The sequence below is a fragment of the Scylla paramamosain genome, chromosome 3 (assembly GCF_035594125.1).
Source record: "Scylla paramamosain isolate STU-SP2022 chromosome 3, ASM3559412v1, whole genome shotgun sequence".
Taxonomy (NCBI): domain Eukaryota; kingdom Metazoa; phylum Arthropoda; class Malacostraca; order Decapoda; family Portunidae; genus Scylla; species Scylla paramamosain.
Window position 1 is genome coordinate 7,662,809 of NC_087153.1, and position 24,057 is coordinate 7,686,865.

General features: G+C 40.9%; 1 protein-coding gene across 1 annotated transcript in view; it reads left to right on the top strand.

Annotated features, from left to right (window-relative positions):
- Nucleotides 1-409: 409 nt before the first annotated feature.
- The window catches only part of LOC135088839 (putative neural-cadherin 2), a 156,536-nt gene continuing 132,888 nt past the window's right edge, over nucleotides 410-24,057 (top strand). Inside the window, exon 1 of the mRNA XM_063983890.1 lies at nucleotides 410-930. Within this exon, the coding sequence (XP_063839960.1) occupies nucleotides 882-930 (49 nt within the window). The 5' untranslated portion in view covers nucleotides 410-881. The remainder of the gene's footprint in view (nucleotides 931-24,057) is intronic.

Genomic DNA, 24,057 nt, shown 5'->3' on the forward strand with positions numbered 1-24,057 from the left:
CTCCAGAAAAATATAAAGCCCTCTGGCGATGGAAAACGAGGAAGCCATAAACTTTGAACAAAGAGCAAATTATAAGCTAGGAAAGAAAATAAGGCTGGAAATGCTAATGTTGTAAAAATGTTCTCCACGTTTCAGTTTTTTTTTTTTTTTTTTTGGGGGGGGGGATGAGTGTGTCTCGCGTCGCCCACATTACCAAGAATTTTGTTCACTCGTGGACGAATTATATCTATTTACAGCACCGAAAACAGGTCAAGGATTCGATAAAACTTATGTTCCACCAAGGACCAGAGGAAAAGTTTGAATTATGGGATAGTTTGTGTGTGTAAGAGAGAGAGAGAGAGAGAGAGAGAGAGAGAGAGAGAGAGAGAGAGAGAGAGAGAGAGAGAGAGAGAGAGAGAGAGAGAGAGAGAGAGAGAGAGAGTAGAGTAATGAGGTTGCAAACAAGAGTGTCATTTCGCATGTATATTGCTACATATTCATAGTGCCTACATATTCATATTGCCTACACATTCAAAAGAAAAAAGAAATGTTTGCCTTCACATGACTAACACCTAAGATTACTGCGATGCACTTCAGTCGTGATATTCATGGAAAAGCCGATTTCTTACTTATACTCTTTAACACACTCTTGAAATGCATTCGCAGAAATAACTGCTTCCTATTAGTGACAAAATAGTGATAAAAAAAAAATAAATAAAAAAAAAAAAACGCCTCTTAATGCTGCCTGCAGAAAAGAGCACCAGTGCAAAACTCATACATCAACAGAGCTGAAAATCTCAGATAATCGAGGCTTTAGCGCCCCCTCACACCTCAGTACGCCGAACACCCCGACAGGCACCACTAGTTAGCAGAGATCTGTGAGGGAGTCAGGAGGAACCGCCATGGACCCCGCCAGGATCCTGCAAATCATCACCAACAGCACATGGATGGGTGAGTACAGCCCGTTCTCTGCCATTTCCTGCACGGCGCCATATGACATTGTTATGACGCCAACCTTCAATCAGTCACCCTATCGATTTTTTTTTTTTTTTTACGAGGTCCCTACACACTTATCTTCTTCATCAAAGCTGGAGTGCTATTAACTCTTTGACTGCTAATGACACCTTGCCACTTAAACACATGAGAACAACCTTACACGATTTTGATGGGGAGAGAAAACCACGGTCACTAAAAGGTCTTACGTAACTACTAGATCACTCAATTTGTAGACAAGTGGCATCTTTCTAAATCATACTCTGAACATGCAGCAGATCATTCCATTGAGCTTTGGGGAAGAAGCCATACTGGTAAAAAAAAAATAAATAATACTAGCTTAATTTGCTATGAGTTTGAAAAAAAAAAATGTCTGTCAGCTGCAATGGGAAGGGAAAAATTTTAATTAGGTCATCAAATGCATGGGAATCCGATATACAACTTTCATGATCAGCTTCATTAGTGCTGTCCGTGAAATCTGAGACTATGTAAGGGTATATGACGTGTGTGTGTGTGTGTGTGTGTGTGTGTGTGTGTGTGTGTGTGTGTGTGTGTGTGCGAATGAGAGAGAGAGAGAGAGAGAGAGGAGAGAGAGAGAGAGAGAGAGAGAGAGAGGAGAGAGAGAGAGAGAGAGAGAGAGAGGAGAGAGAGAGAGAGGAGAGAGAGAGAGAGAGAAATTAAAATAAATTCTCCTTAACCTCAAAACTTTTACTCTAGCTTATCTTGCTCTGATCCCTCGAAATTGGACGCACTCCAGTTAAGGCTTGTTAGAGACGAGGTCAATATCGGATGCTCTGGTTTTATCTTTCGATGAATACCCGTAATTTTTTTTCAGTTACACCATTTTTTCTTCCTGTTGTAGAGATGCTTTATAAATATACTAATGCAATGAGTGTTTTTTCATGGTTGGGGGGATGTGAGTGCCCCGTACAGCTCCACCGCGTTTTCTTTACGTCAGGGATGAAAGGAAAAAGAATGATCAAGCGAGGCGATTTTTATGATTGCGTCAGTATAAAAGATTGGCCTTGTGGTGATATCAATTTTACATAATTCTACATCGCATGGCTTCAAAACTACAACAAACAAACATACAGTCTCTCTCTCTCTCTCTCTCTCTCTCTCTCTCTCTCTCTCTCTCTCTCTCTCTCCTCTCTCTCTCCTCTCTCTCTCTCTCTCTCTCCTCTTCCCCATCACTAAACTTTTAGACTAGCTCTTTTTAATAACTAGTCATTTCTCTAAACTACAACTACTACTACTACTACTACTACTAACAGCCGCTCTCTTTTTATTCACCACTCCCCTCTTCTCCTGTACAATCAATCCACCATGCACAAAATACTCGTACCTCCATTTGTTTTTCTATCAATTAAAGCACCACATTCGGTCTCCACTGCCCATGACCACGTAAAACCACTCCACCAGCTAATCCGTGATCCCCGCTGATGCTCTCAAAATGACAGTAACTCGCGACTCTCCTGTTTCGTAGCAAATGACCAGTGTTATTACTGCAGCTACACTGGCCTGAGTACACAGGTGAAGCCGTGTTATATCCTTTCATGAGGTTACCAGGTCGGTATTTTTCGGTACTTTATCTCGTCTCTTTTATGAGCATGAAGTGGCTGTTTACTGGGATTTTCAAAGGTCTTCTTGATATGATTCGAGTGATAATTAAGTAAGGATTCTGCACTATCACTAGGAATAAATATTAATGACATCCCGACTAATTGCATCTATAGTTTTTGAAAATGGTCCTTAGGAAAAACAAAATTTAAACATCCGGGCCCTAGACTTTAGTGCATCGGTTTATCATAAGCGTGATTTATATTAGACAAAGATGGACTACATGAACTTTCTCTTGGGACGCGAACAAGTGGTAATGCATCATGAACTTGTAAGCCTTGGAGATGGGCAGCGTCAGGCGTGTCCTCTCTTGCTGAGGAGACTAGTATCTACTCGTAAGCACCTGATTTATCAGATATCGCACGACGCACTGACAGAAATTAGGCCTAAACTATTCCTACTACTACTACTTCTACTACTACTACTACTACTACTACTACTACTACTACTACTGCATTTCATCCAGTTCATTATAATGCCTGCCACATATGCAATTAGAGTTCAAAAATTTGCTACTTCGTGTTCAATATTCTTTACTGTTATTCTCGTATACTAGTTTCCTATTTTTTCTATCGTCATTATGGTCTTGGATGCTGCAGACTAGAAATAAAAATCAGTCAGTCCTCATTATATATACAATATTTTCATTTTTTTTCTATTAATCTAAAAAGCTTTACTTAACGATCATTTACTACAGCGCACCTTTAAGATATGAAGACATATCGCACTGATAGCGAACAAAGGAGTCTAAGTAACCACACCGTACACGATTCTCTGAATCTGAAATCCTCCTCCTTCTCCCTCCGAAAGAAAAAAGTATCAAAACTCTAACCTCCGTATCTAGAGTTGACATTAGTAATACCATTTCTGGTGATTTTCCAGGTGATTTCCCGTACATAAACGGTAATCATATAATGAGATTTTATACAATTGGGTATGCATTCATCTAACTACTTTTTGCACCTTTGCATAATCTAGTACTGCAAAACACTGTACAGAGAAGGAAATGTATATATGAGGCAGGTGTTTTCTTGGACTTCAATATAACGCGTCCCTTTCTTTTGATGTCATTCTCAGTTGAGTAAATAACGAATCTAACTGAACGGAAAGACACACTTCGACGTCAACTTGATGTCGAAGTCTCACCTTAGCAACACGAAGTGACTTGAATATTGTCACCCAGGACAACAGGCAACATACATATAGAGCTCTACCAGTCATAAAAAAGAGGAATAATATTCTTCCGACGTTGAAGGGTTGTGATCATTCAAAGGCTTAGAAATTACTAGCAATATGTCCCCTTCAGAAAGTATCATTATTATTATTATCTATATTGATATGCGTAATAATCCTGGACTGGCTGGCTCTTATGATTACGTCACTGCAGTTTCATTTTAATTTAATGCAAATAAACCAAACACCAGGACTGCTTCGCTATGCGGACCAAGATGTTCAGAAATGGAATTACCAAAAAAAGAGCCTTTCGTGCTCCTAACGTAAATGTCAGTAACCTTTGAATAATAAAAGGAAACGCATTACCATCTCAATGGCTTTTCAATACGAAAACGAGGTCATTTTTATTATCTGCACAAAATGCAAATATGCAAGTGAAAAGCGGATCTTTAGGCATGACTCTAATAGTCCTGGATCCCAAGGGACTCCCCGACTGTACACATAGCAATGCAAATATGCCTGTGTCACTGCCACAGCCACCACCACATTCACTCTTCCCTCGCTTCACACCACGCGAGGACTATGACCAGAAAACAATTCCAGTACACCACAGAACTGCGACACGCTATTCAGTGTTCCATCGTTACATCCTCTCTTACATTAGTCATCGCTCAGCTAGTTCAGTCACTACACACACGGAAAAACGTTTGATATTCAAGCGCTTTTATTAAAGACTCACACTCAGGTAAGTTTGTGCATCAAGCCTCGCGTATGTAACCGATAGAAATCATTGTGTTTCAATATAGCTCGTGTTCATACTAAACTCAAAGCCAGTGTGTGTGTGTGTGTGTGTGTGTGTGTGTGTGTGTGTGTGTGTGTGTGTGTGTGTGTGTGTGTGTGTGTAATAATAATAATAATAATAATAATAATAATAATAATAATAATAATAATAATAATAATAATAATAATAATAATAATAATAATAATAATAATGTTTTATTTGAGTAGCAGCTGTGATGCTAATAAATAAATAAATAAATAAATAAATAAATAAATAATATATATATATATATATATATATATATATATATATATATATATATATATATATATATATATATATATATATATATATATATATATATATAGTATTAGGATGTAGGGGCGTTACAGAGGAGATGGAGGGATTGCAATGACAATTGGAAATGAAAGAAACCATATCAGCTTGGCGGTGTGTGGTGGCTCCCAGTCATGGTTCGATCCTGCAGACAGAGGGTGGGTATCAAGGACGATGCGAAGTCCCGGGAGCGAAATCCCGGTGTGTGTGTGTGTGTAAATAATAATAACAATAATAATAATAATAAACGGTTTATTATTTAGGCAGTTAACAAACTGAAAATGTACATAAGGGGGTGGGGAAATACTTAACATTAATCCTAAAGGTAAGTCTAATCTAGAAGGGTGTGTGTGTGTGTGTGTGTGTGTGTGTGTGTGTGTGTGTGTGTGTGTGTGTGTGTGTGTGTGTGTGTGTGCGCGCGCGCGTGTGTGTGCGCGCGCGCGCCCGTGCGTGCGTGCGTGCGTGTGCGTGCGTGCGTGCGTGCGTGTGCGCGCGTGCGTGTGCGCGCGTGTTCGCACGCGCAGGCGCGCGAGACTATGGCACCTTCTTTCTTCTCTCTTCCTTTCGCTCACCATTAAATCTTTGTACACTTACTTAGAGGGCTGACAAGCACACTTTTTCATTCACACAAATATATCATGATAGGAAGTGCAGTTGTCATGAGACAAAAAAAATAAAGATAAATTAAATTTAAAATAGAAGATAACATCATTCAATAATGATCATGTAAAATTATTTAGTCAAGATTAACCTAAAGGAACGACGTCTCTAAATTAATATGTTTTCGCAGATTCGTAAGTAAAACTTCGAATATTTCTTCGAGATAAGTAAGAAGTTAGGATAAGATATCATATGAAATTGTAATCTAGAAATTGACAAATTATATATATCTGAGATGAGAACTTGGCTTAACGCGGAAGGATACATCTCTTCCCGCTGACGCCAACAATATGTGAGAACCAGGAAACCAGTGCTTCTGGCGTTTGTTATACCAATAAGATAAAAAAAACATCCCCTTCACAAAATGCTATAGATTAATTGTAAACTTATAGGAAATTATAATTCTGTGCGGTTATGGAGAATTTCTAAGAATACTGTTTGAGATCTAAATTTGTTAATAAACAGTGTTAGGGTCTGGCAGTATGTGGGATCATTAGCTAAAATGTTCGAGAACAATCTGAGAGCAGAGAAGAGCTACAAACTTTTAGGAACATTGAAAAAAAAAAGCCGGAACGAAATAGTTTGTAAGGTTAGGCGTCTATATCAGGCCCGACTCCAGGCCGCGGACATCAGACATCAGAGAGAGAGAGAGAGAGAGAGAGAGAGAGAGAGAGAGAGAGAGAGAGAGAGAGAGAGAGAGAGAGAGAGAGAGAGAGAGAGAGAGAGAGAGAGAGAGAGAGAGAGAGAGAGAGAGAGAGAAAGTCAGGAGCCACCTCGGCGCACGGGTGCTCCTCCTCGGTGAAGTGTGATCAGATGCAAGACCGATCATAACCTGCCGTGCCTGCCTAGCATTACTGACACATACTGACAAGGCTCTCGCTCACTCTTATGGCACAATACACACATGCGCGCCCCTCGCCAGGCAAACTGCAGCACGCACCGTCCCACTAGATTTATGTAGCCATCACTTGCAGCTCCTATTACTCTGCAATCGCCAACATATAATGCCTTAGCCGTTCTTGCACGTCGATATTAAGCGGATCAGCCACGGTATTCAATAACCATGGATGGAAAACTTGCAGAAATATAGTAAAGGCAGAAATTCACAGGAAATCGACATTAAACAATAATGTACAGTGAGAGCGAACTCATAAATACACGAGAGGAAAAATCGCGTATTAAAGAGCGCAAGGGTGAAAGCGAGGTCATTTCGAAGAGATTAATGGAACCAACTCCGCATATAATGACTTTTCCATGCCAATGTCATGCCCCGCGGAGGAAAAAGCAAGGTTTTAGGCAAGACAAACAAAGTAAGGCATCATGGAATCGGACCAGGCGAAGCGTGTTGTTTGCATATCAGCTTTCTCTCAATACCCTGATCGAGATACACGAGACCACCGTGGCCTGATGGTGTTGCATCCTCTGGCGATGTTGTCTGATCTTGCCCGCTCCCTTATCTCCCCATCTCTATGTGTACTGAGCTCACATCTCACCCGGGAAATACACTATGCACACTCCGCTTGTTCTTTTGATGATCATCAGAGCAAAAGATCCGTTCTGGAAAGACAATATCAAAGAAGAATAGCATAACACTATTGATGTGTGTGTGTGTGTGTGTGTGTGTGTGTGTGTGTGTGTGTGTGTGTGTGTGTGTGTGTGTGTGTGTGTGTGTGTGTGTGTGTGTGTGTGTGTGTGCGTGCGCGTTATGGGTGATTGGATGAATGTAGGTGTTTTCCTGACCATGCCTGTCCCAAATCCTAACCCCTCCTCCCCCACCGCTCTCTCTCTCTCTCTCTCTCTCTCTCTCTCTCTCTCTCTCTCTCTCTCTCTCTCTCTCTCTCTCTCTCTCTCTCTCTCTCGTAGAATAAAAGTCAGTCCTCCCTGTTTTCCTTCTAAACACAAGAGGTGATAACGGAAAGAGGAATCCTATCCATTTTGTTTTCCCGTCAAATGAAAACCAGGGAGCGTGAATGCCAAGCCTGCTCACATCCCCGTGCACACAGATTATAGGTATGTGAAAAGTCATGTGTGAAATGTGATGTGACTTTTTTTTCAATGGACGCTTTTGTGTATAAAGCGCGCGCGCGCGCGCGCACACACACACACACACACACACACACACACACACACACACACACACACACACACACACACACACACAGAACATCATACATCTGTGTTTTTCATGTTCTCGACTGAAACACTCCTACCCTGACATAATATTGCTGAACCAACTTAAAGACTGACACAGTTCATTTGTTAATATAAAAGTTACATCGCTGGAAACACACATGCGTTTACGCACTGTCACTTTCCGATTTATTTTCTAAAGCAAATTGAAAATCCTGCATTTGTGACAGAGATCTGGAATGATAAGGTGCCGGACCCAGGCATCACCAAGTCAGGGACTAGCGGGAGTCAACGAGGCAAGAAGCCGCCGCGGACCACTGGCGGAGCTCCAACATTTGTGTACGTAAGCGATATTACAGTCGCGCCTCCTTGTTCTTTTCCTGCCGTGTTGTCGTATCGATTCCAGGGACCACAGTGGTCTGTGGGATTGTTAATGGCCTGAAAATAGTTTATATTTATAAAATTACAACAAACAGAAAAACGCATTAATGAGAAAACAGGAACAAAACTGTACAATCCTACTGCTTAGCAACCTCGTTTACCCTTTATTCTTAAAGTGGATTTAGGTAAGGCGAGAAGTATCAAGTGAAACGATCTTAATTTCCGCTCATGATTTCACTTACAGATACTGCGTCGTCGTGTTCATAGAACATCCTGGTCGCCTACAAGCATCCGGGTCCAGCCACATGAAAACAGTGGAACTTGTAACCACTAATGAACCAAAGTGGCATTCTTTTTTTTTTATGAAGCGGGGGTATATTACTACATAAGAGAGAGAGAGAGAGAGAGAGAGAGAGAGAGAGAGAGAGAGAGAGAGAGAGAGAGAGAGAGAGAGAGAGAGAGAGAGAGAGAAATTTGTGAACTCTGAGGAGACACTGCTCATTAGACTGACACATAAAAACATAAGAAAATAAGGAGGCTGTAGAGCCCATTGACCTACACGAGGCAGTTCCACTACACAGGGTACCAGAAAGATTTTTTTTAGAGGGTTGGGGGTTACTAAACAGCGTGTTATTAGAGGATTTTTAATATTAAAAAGTGTAATTTTGTAATAAAATGATGACAACATTCCCCTTAAAACAAAAGAAAATTGAATGAAAAAAATATACGTATAGTTTATAAACACCGATCAAAACTACAAAGAATAATAATTCGGGGAAATGTAACTTAGGTAATTTAACAATCTAAAATACAAGTAACTGCTAAGGAACACGCACTACATTTTCTTATAATTAGCAAAACACTCCCATCATGCAAACGATGGGAGGGATTCCACATTCCTCCCAAAGTAAGTTCTTGAAGCAGTGCTTCTTTCACTTGGAATGACATGATTCTTGGAAGAACACTGTAACTTGTCCTATGTTTACAAACGAATCAATCTCTTAGATCTTTAGCATGTACGTATACATTTCCAGATATAATGACTTTCTCTATTTTCCATTAGAAACTCTCTGATATCACTAGGGAAATATACTTTCAGACAAAATATGAGAACGAGACAAGGCTGTTTAATATAAGAGCCCATCCCTATTTAACAATATGGAACCTTTAGCATCACCAGGGAAACGGCATTTCAGGCAAGAACGGAACAGGCAAAATTATCATCTACATTGGAGTAACTCAAATAAACAACCTCCCACTAACCACGCTCTCATTCCACGGTTTTCAGCTCTTAACCCCTTACATTACCACCCATCCCTTTATGATCCTCTGACATCACTAAGGGCATCTATTCATCTGTCCCTAAACGTAATAAGCTGTTTGGATATTTTTGTTCAACCACTGCCATCACTATAGAAACGTTATTTGAATCAATACAAGAAATAATAATAAGATAAGATCCAAGATGGCCACCGTTGGCATTGAAAGATCAAGTCTTGCTCAGTGTAAACAACATCACCGTGAAAAAAAAAAGGTTTGCTTAACTGAACTCAAACTTTCTCCAGCATCATAATTGACTATTCTTTATTACGTACTTCATATAGTTGATATATTTGCTTTCAATCCCTGCAGTTTTCTTTTGAAACCTGCTCGCATTGCATTCTCTTCTTTTAAACTTCATTTCACATAATCTTTGTAGCGCCGCGATGAATTTTCCTTTCCTTAAATTATTCCACCTTAAGCAGAGCTTGCTTCAACTCCCAGTCAGTTTTTTTGAGCACCAATCACTTGCATTTTTATGTTATCTTAGCTTATTTTTCAGTCCTACTTAATTCGCCTCTCCGCTTGAGTTTGTTTAGTAGAGATAGATAGATAAATATATACAGAGAGAGAGAGAGAGAGAGAGAGAGAGAGAGAGAGAGAGAGAGAGAGAGAGAGAGAGAGAGAGAGAGAGAGAGAGAGAGAGAGAGAAAGAGAGAGAGAGAGAGAGACTAAATATTGTCAGACAGTAAAAACAGACTCAAAAGATAAAAACTATAAAAAAAATGGGGTCAGCAGAAGAAATACTAAACAAAGAGAAGAAGTAAGAAAAGAAATTGGAACAAAAATGTAAAAAAAAAAAAAGGAAAGAAAAAACAGATTGGAAGACCAGGAAACCTTTCAAATGCGATGTACAGAGAAACAAACCAGTTAAATTTCTCTTCCCATGTGTATGTCTGCCCGATTGCCTTTCTCTCTCTCTCTCTCTCTCTCTCTCTCTCTCTCTCTCTCTCTCTCTCTCTCTCTCTCTCTCTCTCTCTCTCTCTCTGTCTCTCTCTCTCTCTCTCTCTCTCTCTCTCTCTCTCTCTCTCTCTCTCTCTCTCTCTCTCTCTCTCTCTCTCTCTCTCTCTCTGTGTCTGATGCGCACACACACACACACACACACACACACACACACACACTATTCCTATCCAGCTTCATTCAAAACAAGCTGCACCACCACCACCACCACCACCACCACCTACCACCTACCACCACAGCCCTCTACATCCATACCACACGAGGAATATCTCCACAAAATGTCTCATGTCCACACCACACAACTGTCCCCCGCTATTCAATGTTCCATCGTTAAGTCCTCCCTTGCGTAAGTCACTCAGCCGCTTCAACCAGCGCGCGCATGAAACCCACTGATATTCAAGCGTTTTCATCAAAGACTTACACTCGGCTAGGTTTAAGCCTTAAGCCTCGTATATGTATCCGGAGGAAGCCATTATGTTTTAATACAGCTTACATTCCCAGTACACCCAAAACCCTACAGTGTGTGTGTGTGTGTGTGTGTGTGTGTGTGTGTGTGTGTGTGTGTGTGTGTGTGTGTGTGTGTGTGTGTGTGTGTGTGTGTGTGTGTCACCTCTTTCTTTTCTTCTCATTTATATCAATAAAATGAGAGTCACCTATCTCTCTCTCTCTCTCTCTCTCTCTCTCTCTCTCTCTCTCTCTCTCTCTCTCTCTCTCTCTCTCTCTCTCTCTCTCTCTCTCTCTCTCTCTCTCTGTTTCTCTTCTGAACACAAGAGGGAGTAGCAGGGTAAGGAATCAATCCCATCCTGTCTGTTCCTCCGCCCAAGGAAGGGTTTGCTCACAATCCCGTTGTAGCGGATGTAGCTTGGCGGTAAATCATGTGTGGAGGTGATGGTGGGCGTATCCCCAATAATGGCAATTGCAATGTAGCACACACACGTAAAAAAAAAAGTATCCCTCTTCCTATGTTTGCGATTGGAGATAAAACTCCCCATCTTGACATAATAGTACTAATGTTAATCCGATATAAGGATTGACACAGTTCATTTGATGATATACGCAGCTTGATCATCACTAGAATCACACAACAGATTACCCACTACCTCTGTGCGGATTTTTTTTTTTTCTGAAAGCCGAAATGAAAAACCAGATATTTGTGACAGTGGTGCAAAATGATAAGGTATCGGACCCAGGAATCACCAAGTCAGGGATTTGTGGCGAGCCAATGAGGGAAGAAGCCGCCGTGGACCACTGGCGGGCTTCAAAACGTTTGTGGACGTGAGCGATATTTCCAGTCACGCTTCCTCATTTCTTTTCTGCCATGTTGTCTTTATTGATCCCAGAAATTACAACAGGCTAAAGTAATGGTCCCCATTTTTTTCAGATTGTTACCCAATTTAACACGCCACATTAAGCGTGTTACCCCCCTTCACAAAAGGTTCTTAATATTGATATATATAGTTAAATCAAAACAAGCCTCTAGTGCCAGTTGATGCTCACAGAGAAGCTGACTGTGCGAAAGAGAGGCAGACTCAGGCAGTGAGTGACACATACTGGACACGTGATCAAGGTAGCGTAGTGACTGTCCTGAAGCATACCTGTCAAAATACTCTTAGCTTGCCACACACTTTGATATTTCTACTACTCCCAGCAGTTGTTAATGTTTATTGTTATTCGGTTTAACTTTATGATTTAATTTTGATAGTTTTAGTTTACAACTCTATATATTAAGGCCAATTCAAGATTAATCCTAATGTCAGTCACCGGAATGTTTTCTTAGTTTCTGAAATACTTTTTTTTTTTCTCACCACTTTATTACCCCAAAAAACTGTTAAATTGTCCACATGGGTAATTTATGCTCAGTTTCGGAACTACTGGCCTAGAGGATCGTTAATGGTAAAAGAAAAAAGAAAAGAAAAAACAGTCCAAAGATAACCACAAAAAAAAAAGAACGCATTGATGTAGGATCCAGAACACTGGCATAAAAACTATATATACAATAAGAAAAATATTTTTTTCTTAAAGAGGAATTAAAATAAAAAGTATGCAGTGAAAACATAATTCTTCACCCAGATTAACGTGGAGATTATGTGCCGCCATGCTCATAAAATACCCTGGTGACCTCTAATGTTACCCCATGGCCAGTCGCGTGAAAACAGTGCAACATGTACATAAATCACTGCAGGACTACAGCGGCTGCATCACGCACGATTCCATCTACACACTTCATCACGTTACCACCACTCACCACCACGCAGGCTTCGATCTCCACACCACCACCACCATCACCACCACCACTACCAAACACTTCTATCAAACACCTCCATCCACATAGCCATCACGTCCCTTCCTCTAGAGCACAGCCACGCGCCACTCGTGACACGAAAACTAGTTACAAAATAGTGCGTTTCCGCAAAGTCTAGTGGCATTTACCAGCTGTTCCCTTGCTACCAAAAACACACCCATGCTATCAACCACAGAGCTGCTCTTCCGAACACACACACACACACACACACACACACACACACACACACACAGATGTGACCAGTGAGTGGGAGATTAAATTTTTGCTCAGTACATCCTTTTCAGTGAAATGTGGCCACCATATATTTTTGTTCGGATAAGACTGATGGTTAAAACTGACGGCGTGCGTTCATTTTGCAGTGCGTCCAATACATTACTCAGGGCAAAATATATATTCACTCTTCAGCTATCTATCTACTCACTTGTCGAACGTTATATGCACCTGCTGACTGCCCACTTTAAGACAATTTTTTTCTTGACTTTAATTCTTTGCGGGAATTTGCTTAATGATTTATTAGGCTGTGCAGCAGGAGTCTACCATTTCCAGCTGACCATCACCTGCACTACCACAGTGTCGACAGTGGAGCTCCTCGCGTTGCATGGACGGCGGTAGCAGCTCATCTCTGATAATTTCCCCTCAGTTATTGGTATTGTATTGGTGTTGCATAGGAGGATGCAGTCCCTGACAGGAGACCACTAGTGCGTGACGTTCATGGGAAGTGAGTCATGAATAGCAAAGGAAGGACAGTAATTACTTAACTTAATGAAGGCTTGTGTGGTGGAGGCTGATGTGATTGGCACTGCCTGCACAGGTTTGGCAAATCCTCAGATTGTAGGAAGGAAATTATAAAGGAAATCGTGACTACGATTAATAATGAGTGGATAGAGGTAAATCAAACTGCGCTTAAATGAACGCCGTTCACACGTATCACACCTCCGGGTGTGTGGGGCACGCGATTGAAATAATGTAAAAATTAATTATGTGATCTAGAATCAAACACTGTGTGTCAGAGTGTGCTACGAGGCAGCCTTCCTAAAAGTAATCATTAAATATGTAAAATATTCAGCTTGAGAATTACTGACATCTAAATTTCTGAGGTAATGAAAAAAATAGTAAAATATGAAATAAGATAATACACTTGCCATTAAAATAAAGAGGTATTTATCAGAAAATCCAAATGACTTTGACTTCAGAGTAAGTTCTTTGAACAGTATATCAATTACCATCATATCATTCAGTATATAAAAAGAATATCACAAACAACTGAAACCCCTGGTTTGTCCATTTTTTTTTTTTTTATTCAAGCCCAACAGCAAACTGTCATTCCACGACTCCAGTCTAACAATTGTGTCAAACAAACTCATTTCATAGTGTGTACCTATTAACCAACCACTGACAAAAGAATGAAAAAAAGAGGTAGCTAAGTAGTGGAAGAAGGTTTCACGTTACAGATTAACAAAGACACGTGATTCTTCCAAAGTGTGTCCTTGAATACATAAAAAATAAAGATATGATATAATATTACTTGAAAATATAACTCTTTTGGACTTGAAATCGTAAAATAAATGTGTTTCACTGTTCTTTAGTGACACACCAAACCTATCAATCAACAAAACAAGCTAGCAAGCGTGTTCACACACACACACACACACACACACACACACACACACACACACTCAATATACAAATAAATATAATTCATACATGGATTATGTTTATCATCTGGTGACGGGCTGTAGTGAAGGAACAGCCTGAATCCTTCCTATCCCAATCTTGCCACGCACGACTATCACACCAACACCTCAACATCCCAACTGTTCGGGGAACACACTACTTCTCGCATCTCTTTTGGCTGCACCACGCCACGATTTATGGGACATTCAAAGTATAAACCCACAGTATAATTTCAGGGATTACTTACATACACAACACCAACAAAATCAATTTCCAGGATAAATGTATATGGCGATAATTACAGTTTGGCGACATGACTGAGCAATCTATCAGTGTGTGTGTGTGTGTGTGTGTGTGTGTGTGTGTGTGTGTGTGTGTGTGTGTGTGTGTGTGTGTGTGTGTGTGTGTGTGGCAGCACAAGTACGCATAAAATAAAGGCCGCTCACTTTATTGAGTTTTGTTTGGCGGGATATTAATATTGCCAGACTTAATTCATCGGTTTCCAGAAAATAAATATAAAAATGTAATCACGAAGGAAATACAGTAGTGGAAGGTATTGTAATACATTTTCATGAATCATCACACACACGCGGCGCGAGTCTTCTTTCCATTCTCGAACTGTGAAGACAAATATAACATGCGAGTAATGTCATGTTGTGCAATACAAAAACCATTTAACTGTTCATAAAAAAAATAAATAAATCAAAGAAGGGAGAGGAAAAATGTTCATGTTGTTATACTTTCTAATACGGTTGTTTTTTTTTTTTTCACTTCAGGCAGATTTACGTTCCACTGCGTTTTAAATATCCAAAAGGGTTGTCACGGCTGCTCTGCCTCACTGGGGGCAACACTCACGGAAGTCACCAAGACCTGCACGACTTCAACTTTTTTTTTCTATTCTTATCTTCTGACTCACCAAGTTCTGGCAGAAGTGAAGGAAGAGGAGGAAGAGGAGGAGGAGGAGGAGGAGGAGGAGGAGGAGGAGGAGGAGGAGGAGGAGGAGGAGGAAAAGGAAGGGTCGGAGGAGATCTGGACAAAGATGAAAGGAGAGAAGAGGAGAGGAAAAGAAGGAAGAAAGAAAAGAAGGGATGAGGGAGGAAGGAGAGGAGAGGAGAGGAGGAGGAGGAGAAGAAAAAGGAGGAGGAGGAGAAGGAGTAGAAGGAGGAGGAAGAGGAGGAGGAGGAGGAGGAGGAGGAGGAGGAGGAGGAGGAGGAGGAGGAGGAGGAGGAGGAGGAGGAAAGATCGGAGGAGATGGACAAAGATGAAAGGAGTTAAGAGGAGAGGAAAAGAAAAGAAGGAAGAAAGAAAAGAAGGAGATGAGGGAGGAAAGCGAGGAGAGGTGAGGAGGAGGAGGAGGAGGAGGAGGAGGAGGAGACCGCTTTTCACCATCGTTCAACAAGGAGCTTCCAAAGCTTATTACACACACACACACACACACACACACACACACACACACACACACACACACACACACACACACACAAACACAAACACACCCACAACCACCAAAAAGATTTTGAAATAATGTTGCTGTTTTCAGTGAATGTTTCTTTTGCCATGCATGAGGAGTATAGGAACCTATTGCAAACGAAAATTAAAAAATGATATACACATAATAAGGCATACTCGTGCATACCTGGAACACTAAAAAATATGAAGAAATTAACTCGTACACGAAAACCTCCGCATTTCCTTACAACTTTAATGGCATTAGTTTGAAACTCGTGTCTATTAAAAAAGAACTCTCAGGAAAGAAACGAAAACACTGCCAAACTCCCATTCCAAGCGGTCACACCTTGCACCTCACGTCATACACCTGTTGTTTCTGTGTCTCAAGCGTGCTGTCCTGGCTTACACTATGTATACGAAAAGAGGCATTTTGCCCAAAACACTCCGCCATCTTATAACCGATGCATTTATTGTTTCCTCAAAGCACGTAGTAAAGACCCAATGTGAGGATGACATACCTGTCCCCTGGCAACGTCTTCCCAGCCTCCCCCGGGACCCATCCATCCACAGAAACGACACAATAATTGCACCGCACCAATCCCTCAGATTGGTGCGGTGCAACAAAAGCAACCCGAATAGGTTTCCTTACCTAGCTTGCTCCCTGACCATCAAATCCTATTCCTACTACTATAATGCTACAACAACAACAACAACAACAACAACAATAATAATGATAATAATAAAATAATGGTCATGGATGACTTCAGGAACACACAGTGCCTACTCCTACTACTACTACTACTACTACTACTGCTACTTTTCTTTTTTTTATGTAGGAGGGACACCATCCAAGGGCAACAAAACTGCATTAAAAAAAAAGGCCGACTGAGGTGCCGGTCCCCGAAAAAGTCGAAAGCGGTAGTCAAAAATTATAGAATAAGTGTCTTGAAACCTACCTCTTGAAAGAGTTCAAGTCACAGGAAGGTGGAAATACAGAAGCAGGCAGGGAGCTCCAAAATTTACCAGAGAAAGGGTTTACTCTTGCATTAGAGAGGTGGACAGAATATGGGTGAGAGAAAGAAGAAAGTCTTGTGCAGCGAGGCCGCGGGAGGAAGGGAGGCATGCAGATAACAAGATCAGAAGAGCAGTTGGCATGAAAATAGCGGTAGAAGATAGCAACATTGCGGCGATGAGAAAGAGGCTGAGGACAGTCAGTTAGAGGAGAGGAGCTGATAAGATGAAAAAAATTTTGATTCCACCCCCGTCTAAAAATTAAACTACTACTAACTACTACTTCTAATAATAATAATAATAAACACTACTACAACTGTTTAGTACTACTGCTGCTGCTACTACTACTACTACTACTACTACTACTAGTACTACTACTGCTGCTGCTACTGCTGCTGCTGCTGCTGCTACTACTACTACTACTACTACTAGTAGTACTACTACTGCTGCTGCTACTGCTGCTGCTGCTGCTGCTGCTGCTGCTGCTGCTGCTGCTGTTGCTGCTGCTGCTGCTGCTGCTGCTAATACTACGACAACTACTACTACTACTACTACTACTAGTACTACTAGTACTACTACTACTACTACTACGACCAGTACATATCCTTCCCATTCTTCCGCCTTTGATGGCCGCCACCGCTACAACCACGTAGACAGAATCTTTCATCTTCCCTGATTGACTGTCATCCCACATCTCTCACCCACCAGAAGGGCTTGTCATATATTGATCTGTAGTCGGTCAGGAGGGAGAAAAGTGGTCAGTCAGTCGTTCGTTCTGCTTAGAGATAAGAAGCACATCTGCAACTTGCAAAGAAAATAAAATAACATATAAGAAAGAACGTGTGTCTTTTTCTTCACACTTCCTGAAGACAACACGACAGCAGAGAAACGACGAAGGAAGGCGGTTCGATAGGACTCTTGGCCGCTACAACGCTACCATGACTTGAAATCAGCCATTACCAGCCAGCAGTGACGGGAAAGTCGGCACAGGACAGTCCAGCGACCCGCCATGCACCACCATCACCATCTTCACTCCCAACGTGGCAAATAACAAATTGGTGAATTACAAGTGACAAATCATACTCTGCGGTGCAATGGTTTGTGACTGTTATAAATGTGTGATTCGACTGTGAATGTTTCTATGAATGATATTATCTGTATGTTATGATTAAAAGTGAATATCATGCGAATATATATATATATATATATATATATATATATATATATATATATATATATATATATATATATATATATATATATATATATATATATATATATATATATATATATGTGTGTGTGTGTGTGTGTGTGTGTGTCTGTGTGTGTGTGTGTGTGTGTGTGTGTGTGTGTGTGTGTGTGTGTGTATACACACACACACACACACACACACACACACACACACACACACACACACACAATAAAGAAAACACTCTTGATAGAAAATATAAGGTGGTATACATGCAAAAAAAAAAAAAAAAAAGAAAGAAAAGGAATGATGGTAGCGTCCTATCACCAAATATTACATACGTACAGGAGAAAGACCGTATCAAAACCACTGAATAACATATGATAAATAAAGAGGTGCACGATGTAATACCTCCCTGAGACGGAAATGACCAAGCAAGAGGATATCATCAGTCCACTGCAGTGCTACTTTGCTACCCTGTAGTCATTTAGAAAAGGGACACTGGAATACGCCGCTGCACATCTAATATGATCACACTCCAGCAAAATATAACAGACAATATTAGCGCTTATGAGAGGCCATAGCATGCTTTAGGTATCCCATGCCACCACCTGTAACGAAAATGGAACAAAATACTTCTCTTACTCGATTATTATATTAAGAAACATCACCTACGTAATATTTAAAAACAGACTTTTAACCTTTTTACTAGTTTCTCAATAATAAAAAAAAGCTGTAAGAGTGTTTTCATGGACTCAGGGGAAAAAAATAGATCACTCTTGTCTTTTCTAGGAAATATAATTCATTAAGAGAATGTAGTATAAAAAAAAAACCAATGTCTAAAAAGCTGATTACTGAAAAAGTGATGCCTAGAGATGGAAAGCAACAACAAACCAATTAAGAAATAGGTAAATAACAGAAGAATGGGAGACAAATAAGACGACGGCACACGAATAAGGTGAAAGACATTGTGAAACATTAAAGCGATGCCACTAACAAGGATGAGCAGCCAGGTAGAAGAAACTCGGAGAAAAGACAAACACAAACGAGAATAAATTGGTAAAGAATGTTGGGTCAAAAGTCAATAACAAGATGATACAGAGATAGAGTAAATGTAATGTAGAAATAAATGAGGAGGAAGATGAGATTGAATGAGAGAGAGAGAGAGAGAGAGAGAGAGAGAGAGAGAGAGAGAGAGAGAGAGAGAGAGAGAGAGAGAGAGAGAGAGGAGAGAGAGAGAGAGAGAGAGAGAGAGTGAGTGAGAGAAAGATAGTTTCCACACCTCAGTCTCAACTCGTAAATAGTCAATTTCAGAATTTTTTTTAACGACACTGTAAAAGTAAGAAGTTTTGATATTTTTTTTTACTTTGTGTTTCTGGTTTCTCTCTCTCTCTCTCTCTCTCTCTCTCTCTCTCTCTCTCTCTCTCTCTCTCTCTCTCTCTCTCTCTCTCTTGCAGACATTCACTTTCTTATAAAACTTACATTTCTTCGCCTCGTATTCAATCCGCACGATTTTCATCATTTTCCTCTTTCTCTTCCTCCAACTAGTATCAATGAATGGTTGTAGTAAGGGTGGTGGTGGTGGTGGTGGTGGTGGTACATGATTTTTTTTTCTGATGCCAGTGACTCTTGATATGAACTTTCCATTACAAGCAGACAAGGAAAAACGAGAACAAAAAGGAAAATAACGAGAGTAGAAGGGAAAGAAGAATACGAGTGAAAAAAGAAAATGAACAAGGTAAACGTTAGAGAAAGAAAAAAAAGAATGGAGGGGAAGAGATGAGAGAAAATGAGGAGGAGGGAAGAGAGAGGAAGAAAAAAAATAGAACAAAAGAAGAAAAAAGCTTAGGAATAAGGGGAATATTTAAAGATGAAAGGGAAGTGATGTGGGAGAAAGAAACAAAATAAAAACACAGAAAAAGGGAAAGAGAACAAGGGAAAACGGAAACGGAAACATTTTATAAAGGTAGAAAGGGAAACTGAGCAAAATTAGAGAGAGGCGGAGAGACAGCAGGTATCTCAAAAGACAGAGAGAGAGAGAGAGAGAGAGAGAGAGAGAGAGAGAGAGAGAGAGAGAGAATTATATCACCACACATACACACACACACACACACATTCTCTCTCTCTCTCTCTCTCTCTCTCTCTCTCTCTCTCTCTCTCTCTCTCTCTCTCTCTCTCTCTCTCTCTCTCTAATATATGTATGTATCTACGTATGGTATTTATACGTATGTGGTATCCCTCCACTTATGTGTATGGAGTGTATATGCTCAGGGGATAAAAGAGAAGGTAAGGTTTAAGCAGAGGGCGAGGCGGGAAAGAGGTCAAAGAAGTATAAATGAGTAATCGAGTTAGAGTGAGGGTGAGAGGAAGGAAACGGTACATTGTGGGGAACACCAGTCGGGGGAAACAAGAGCAAGACAATGACTAACTCTATTATGTTGCAAAGAAGGAAGGGAAAATAATGCAATGTTAGAAATGATGTAGCAGGATTTTAGCAGAACAACAAAGGTGCATGATTAACTCTTCACTGGCACACATATTTTGCTCGTAATCATTAACATTTTAAAACGCTTATCTCTTACATTTTTTTTTTTTTAATGGTTTGTAGCATAGAAAAGAAAAATTCTCTCTCTCTCTCTCTCTCTCTCTCTCTCTCTCTCTCTCTCTCTCTCTCTCTCTCTCTCTCTCTCTCTCTTACTGTGTTAACATGCAAACATTTTTTTTTCTTTTTTACGGTGCTCTGAATATTAAGAAAGGACGAGCATAGCGGTAAAAGGATTAATATCACACACACACACACACACACACACACACACACACACACACACACACACACACACACACACACACACACACACACACACACACACACACACCGCGATGACCGTTACCCTCGGGACCGATAACTCTTTAAACACACGGCCGCCGGGAAAAATACTTCACGTGCACTAAATTTTTCCTAGACCGAAGCCTCGCAGGAACCCAAACAGGAAAAAAGTGCCTGTGCCTGCGACCATGGCGACACAGAGAGAGAGAGAGAGAGAGAGAGAGAGAGAGAGAGAGAGAGAGAGAGAGAGAGAGAGAGAGAGAGAGAATATACGTGAGAGGAAGCAATAAGTGTAATCGAATGTGCTTCCACACGGACGAGCTTTCTCTCTCTCTCTCTCTCTCTCTCTCTCTCTCTCTCTCTCTCTCTCTCTCTCTCTCTCTCTCTCTCTTTCCCACATACTAAACTTCCAGCTGGCGGCAGTGTTTTTGTTGGCGCGCTAAGTGAAACATAAAATATTCACCCGATGGTCCCAGTCCCTCCTGCAGCTCCTGTTCTCCTCCACTGCACACTCCCAGAAATAAAGGAATGAGGAGTATATCGTGAATTTAAGAGATCACGATATTTTAAAGTGAAGTATTCCTCTCGACAGCCTTTCGACACGGCGCTGATGTTTGAACAAGAGCGACTGGCAGAAAAGAAAACGAACATGAATAAAATCATAGTATTAACCAAATCATCTTTCTTCTCGCAATTTTTTTCTTGTCGAGCAGGAAATGTTGAGGATAAGTTAAAAAAAATTCCTTCCTCACACCTTTTTGACATTACACTCACGAATATCAGTGAGAACAAAAACTGAATGAGAGGAAGGAAAACGAATGATATCAGTGCCGAAATAATTATTATCCTTCGTCTCCTTATTTGTTTTCTTTTCACAAGGGAGAGAGGCAACAAGCAACCTTTTCTTGTAAAACAGTTTCCCAGATGAACGGTGTGTTGATTGAGTTTTTACCTGCTCGCCCCATGAGACAAAGCTCGCTGTGAATACAATTTGAATACAGTCGGTCGCTGCCCCTCTTTTTCCTGTATATCTTTTGCCTCCCCAGCCCCACCACTTCTCCCCTCCCCCCACTCTCTCCCTCGCACCTTTCTCCTCGCCTACGCCTGTCCCATCCCTGCCAGTTTCGTCCCCCCACGTCAATACATTCACCAAACACTCGTCGCCTCTTCACTGCAGTTGCTGACGGTGGTAAAAGTGTCCGTGGAGGTAACGACACTTTGTTGAGTGAGGGAGAGAACTTTTATATGTCATGTAGGGGATCAAGGAAAGAATTGACGCTTCAAACCAGGACGCAATGCACAGTGCGGGGGGCAGCAGTAGCAGGGGTGCTGATGGTGGTTTCTGTAACAAGTAATTTTACTACTACTACTACTACTACTACTACCGCGATATTTTTTATGTAAGAGGGATACGGGCCAAAAGCAACAAAAATTCAACAACAAGAAAAAGCCTTCTGAGATGCTGGTCCACGAATAGGGTCCAAAGCTGTAGTCAAAATTGAAGGATAAGTGTCCTGTAACCTCCCTCTTGAAGAAGTTCAAGACATAGGAAGATGGAAATACAGAAGCAGGCAGGGAGTTCCAGAGTTTACCCGAGAAAGGCATGAATGACTGAGAATACTGGTTAACTCTTGCATTATAGAGGTGGACAGAAAAGGGATGAGAGAAAGAAGAAAGTCTTGTACAGCGAGGCTGCAGTTAGCAAGATCAGAAGAGCAGTTAGCATGAAAATAAAAGTAAAAGATAGCAGGAGATGCAGAACTGCGGCTATGAGAAAGAGGCTGAAGACAATTAAAGGAGAAGAGTTGATGAGACGAAAAGCTTTCGATTCCACCCTGTCTATAAGAACGGTATGACTGGAACCCCCCAGACATGTGAAACATACTCCATACATGGACGGAAAAGGCCCCTGTACAGAGTTAGCAGCTAGAAACTGGCGGAGACGTCTCAGAACACCAAACTTCATGGAAGCTGTTTTAACTAGAGATGAAATACGAATTTTCCAGTTCAGATTATAAGTAAAGGACAGACCGAGGATGTTCAGTGTAGAAGAGGGGGGACAGTTGAGTGTCACTAAAGAAGAGGGGATAGTTGTCTGGAAAGTTGTGTCGAGTTGGTAGATGGAGGAATTGAGTTTTTGAGGCATTGAACAATGCTAAGTTTGCTCTGCCCAATCAGAAATTTTAGAGAAATCACAAGTTTGGCGTTCTATGGCTTCCATGCGTGAACTGTTTACTTCCTGAAGGGTTGGACGTCTACGAAAAGACGTGGAAAAGTGCAGGGTGGTATCATCACCGTAGGAGTGAATAGGACAAGAAGTTTGGTTTACAAGATCACTGATGAATAATAGGAGGAGAGTGTGTGACAGGACAGAACCCAGAACACCACCACTGTTAATAGATTTAAAGAACAGTGACCGTCTACTACAGCAGTAATAGAAAAGTCAGAAAGGAAACTTGAGATGAAGTTACAGAGAGATGGATAGAAGCCGTAGGAGGGTAGTTTGGAAGTCATAGCTTTGTGCCAGACTCTATCAAAAGCTTTTGATATATCTAAGACAACAGCAAAAGTTTCACCAAAATATCTAAAAGAGGATGACCAAGGCTCAGTATGGAAAGCCAGAAGATCACCAGTAGAGCGGCCTTGGCGGAACCCATACTGGCAATTTGATAGAAGGTTGTTAAGTGATAAATGTTTAAGAATCTTCCTGTTGATTATAGATTAAAAACTTTAGATAAGCAGGAAATTAAAGCAATAGGACGGTAGTTTGAAGGATTAGAATGGTCACCCTTTTTTAGGAACAGGCTGAATGTAGGCAAACTTCCAGCAAGAAGGAAAGGTAGATGTTGAGATAGTTGAAAGAGTTTGACTAGGCAAATTGCAAGCACGGAGGCGCAGTTTCGGAAAACAATAGGAGGGACCCCATCAGGCCCATAAGCCTTCCGAGGGTTTAGGCCAGCGAGGGTATGGAAAATATCATTGTGAATAATTTTAACAGGTAGCATGAAGCAGTCAGAGGGTGGAAGAGAGGGAGGAACAAGCCATGAATCGTCCAAGGTAGAGTTTTTAACAAAGGTTTGAGCGAAGAGTTCAGCTTTAGAGATATATGTGATAGCAATGGTGCCATCTGGATGAAATAAAGGAGGGAAAAAAGAAGAAGCAAAGTTATTGGAGATGTCTTTGGCTAGGTGCCAGAAGCCATCAGGGAAGTTAGATCTTGAAAGATTTTGACACTTACTATTATAGAAGGAGTTGGAGAACAGACTTAGCAT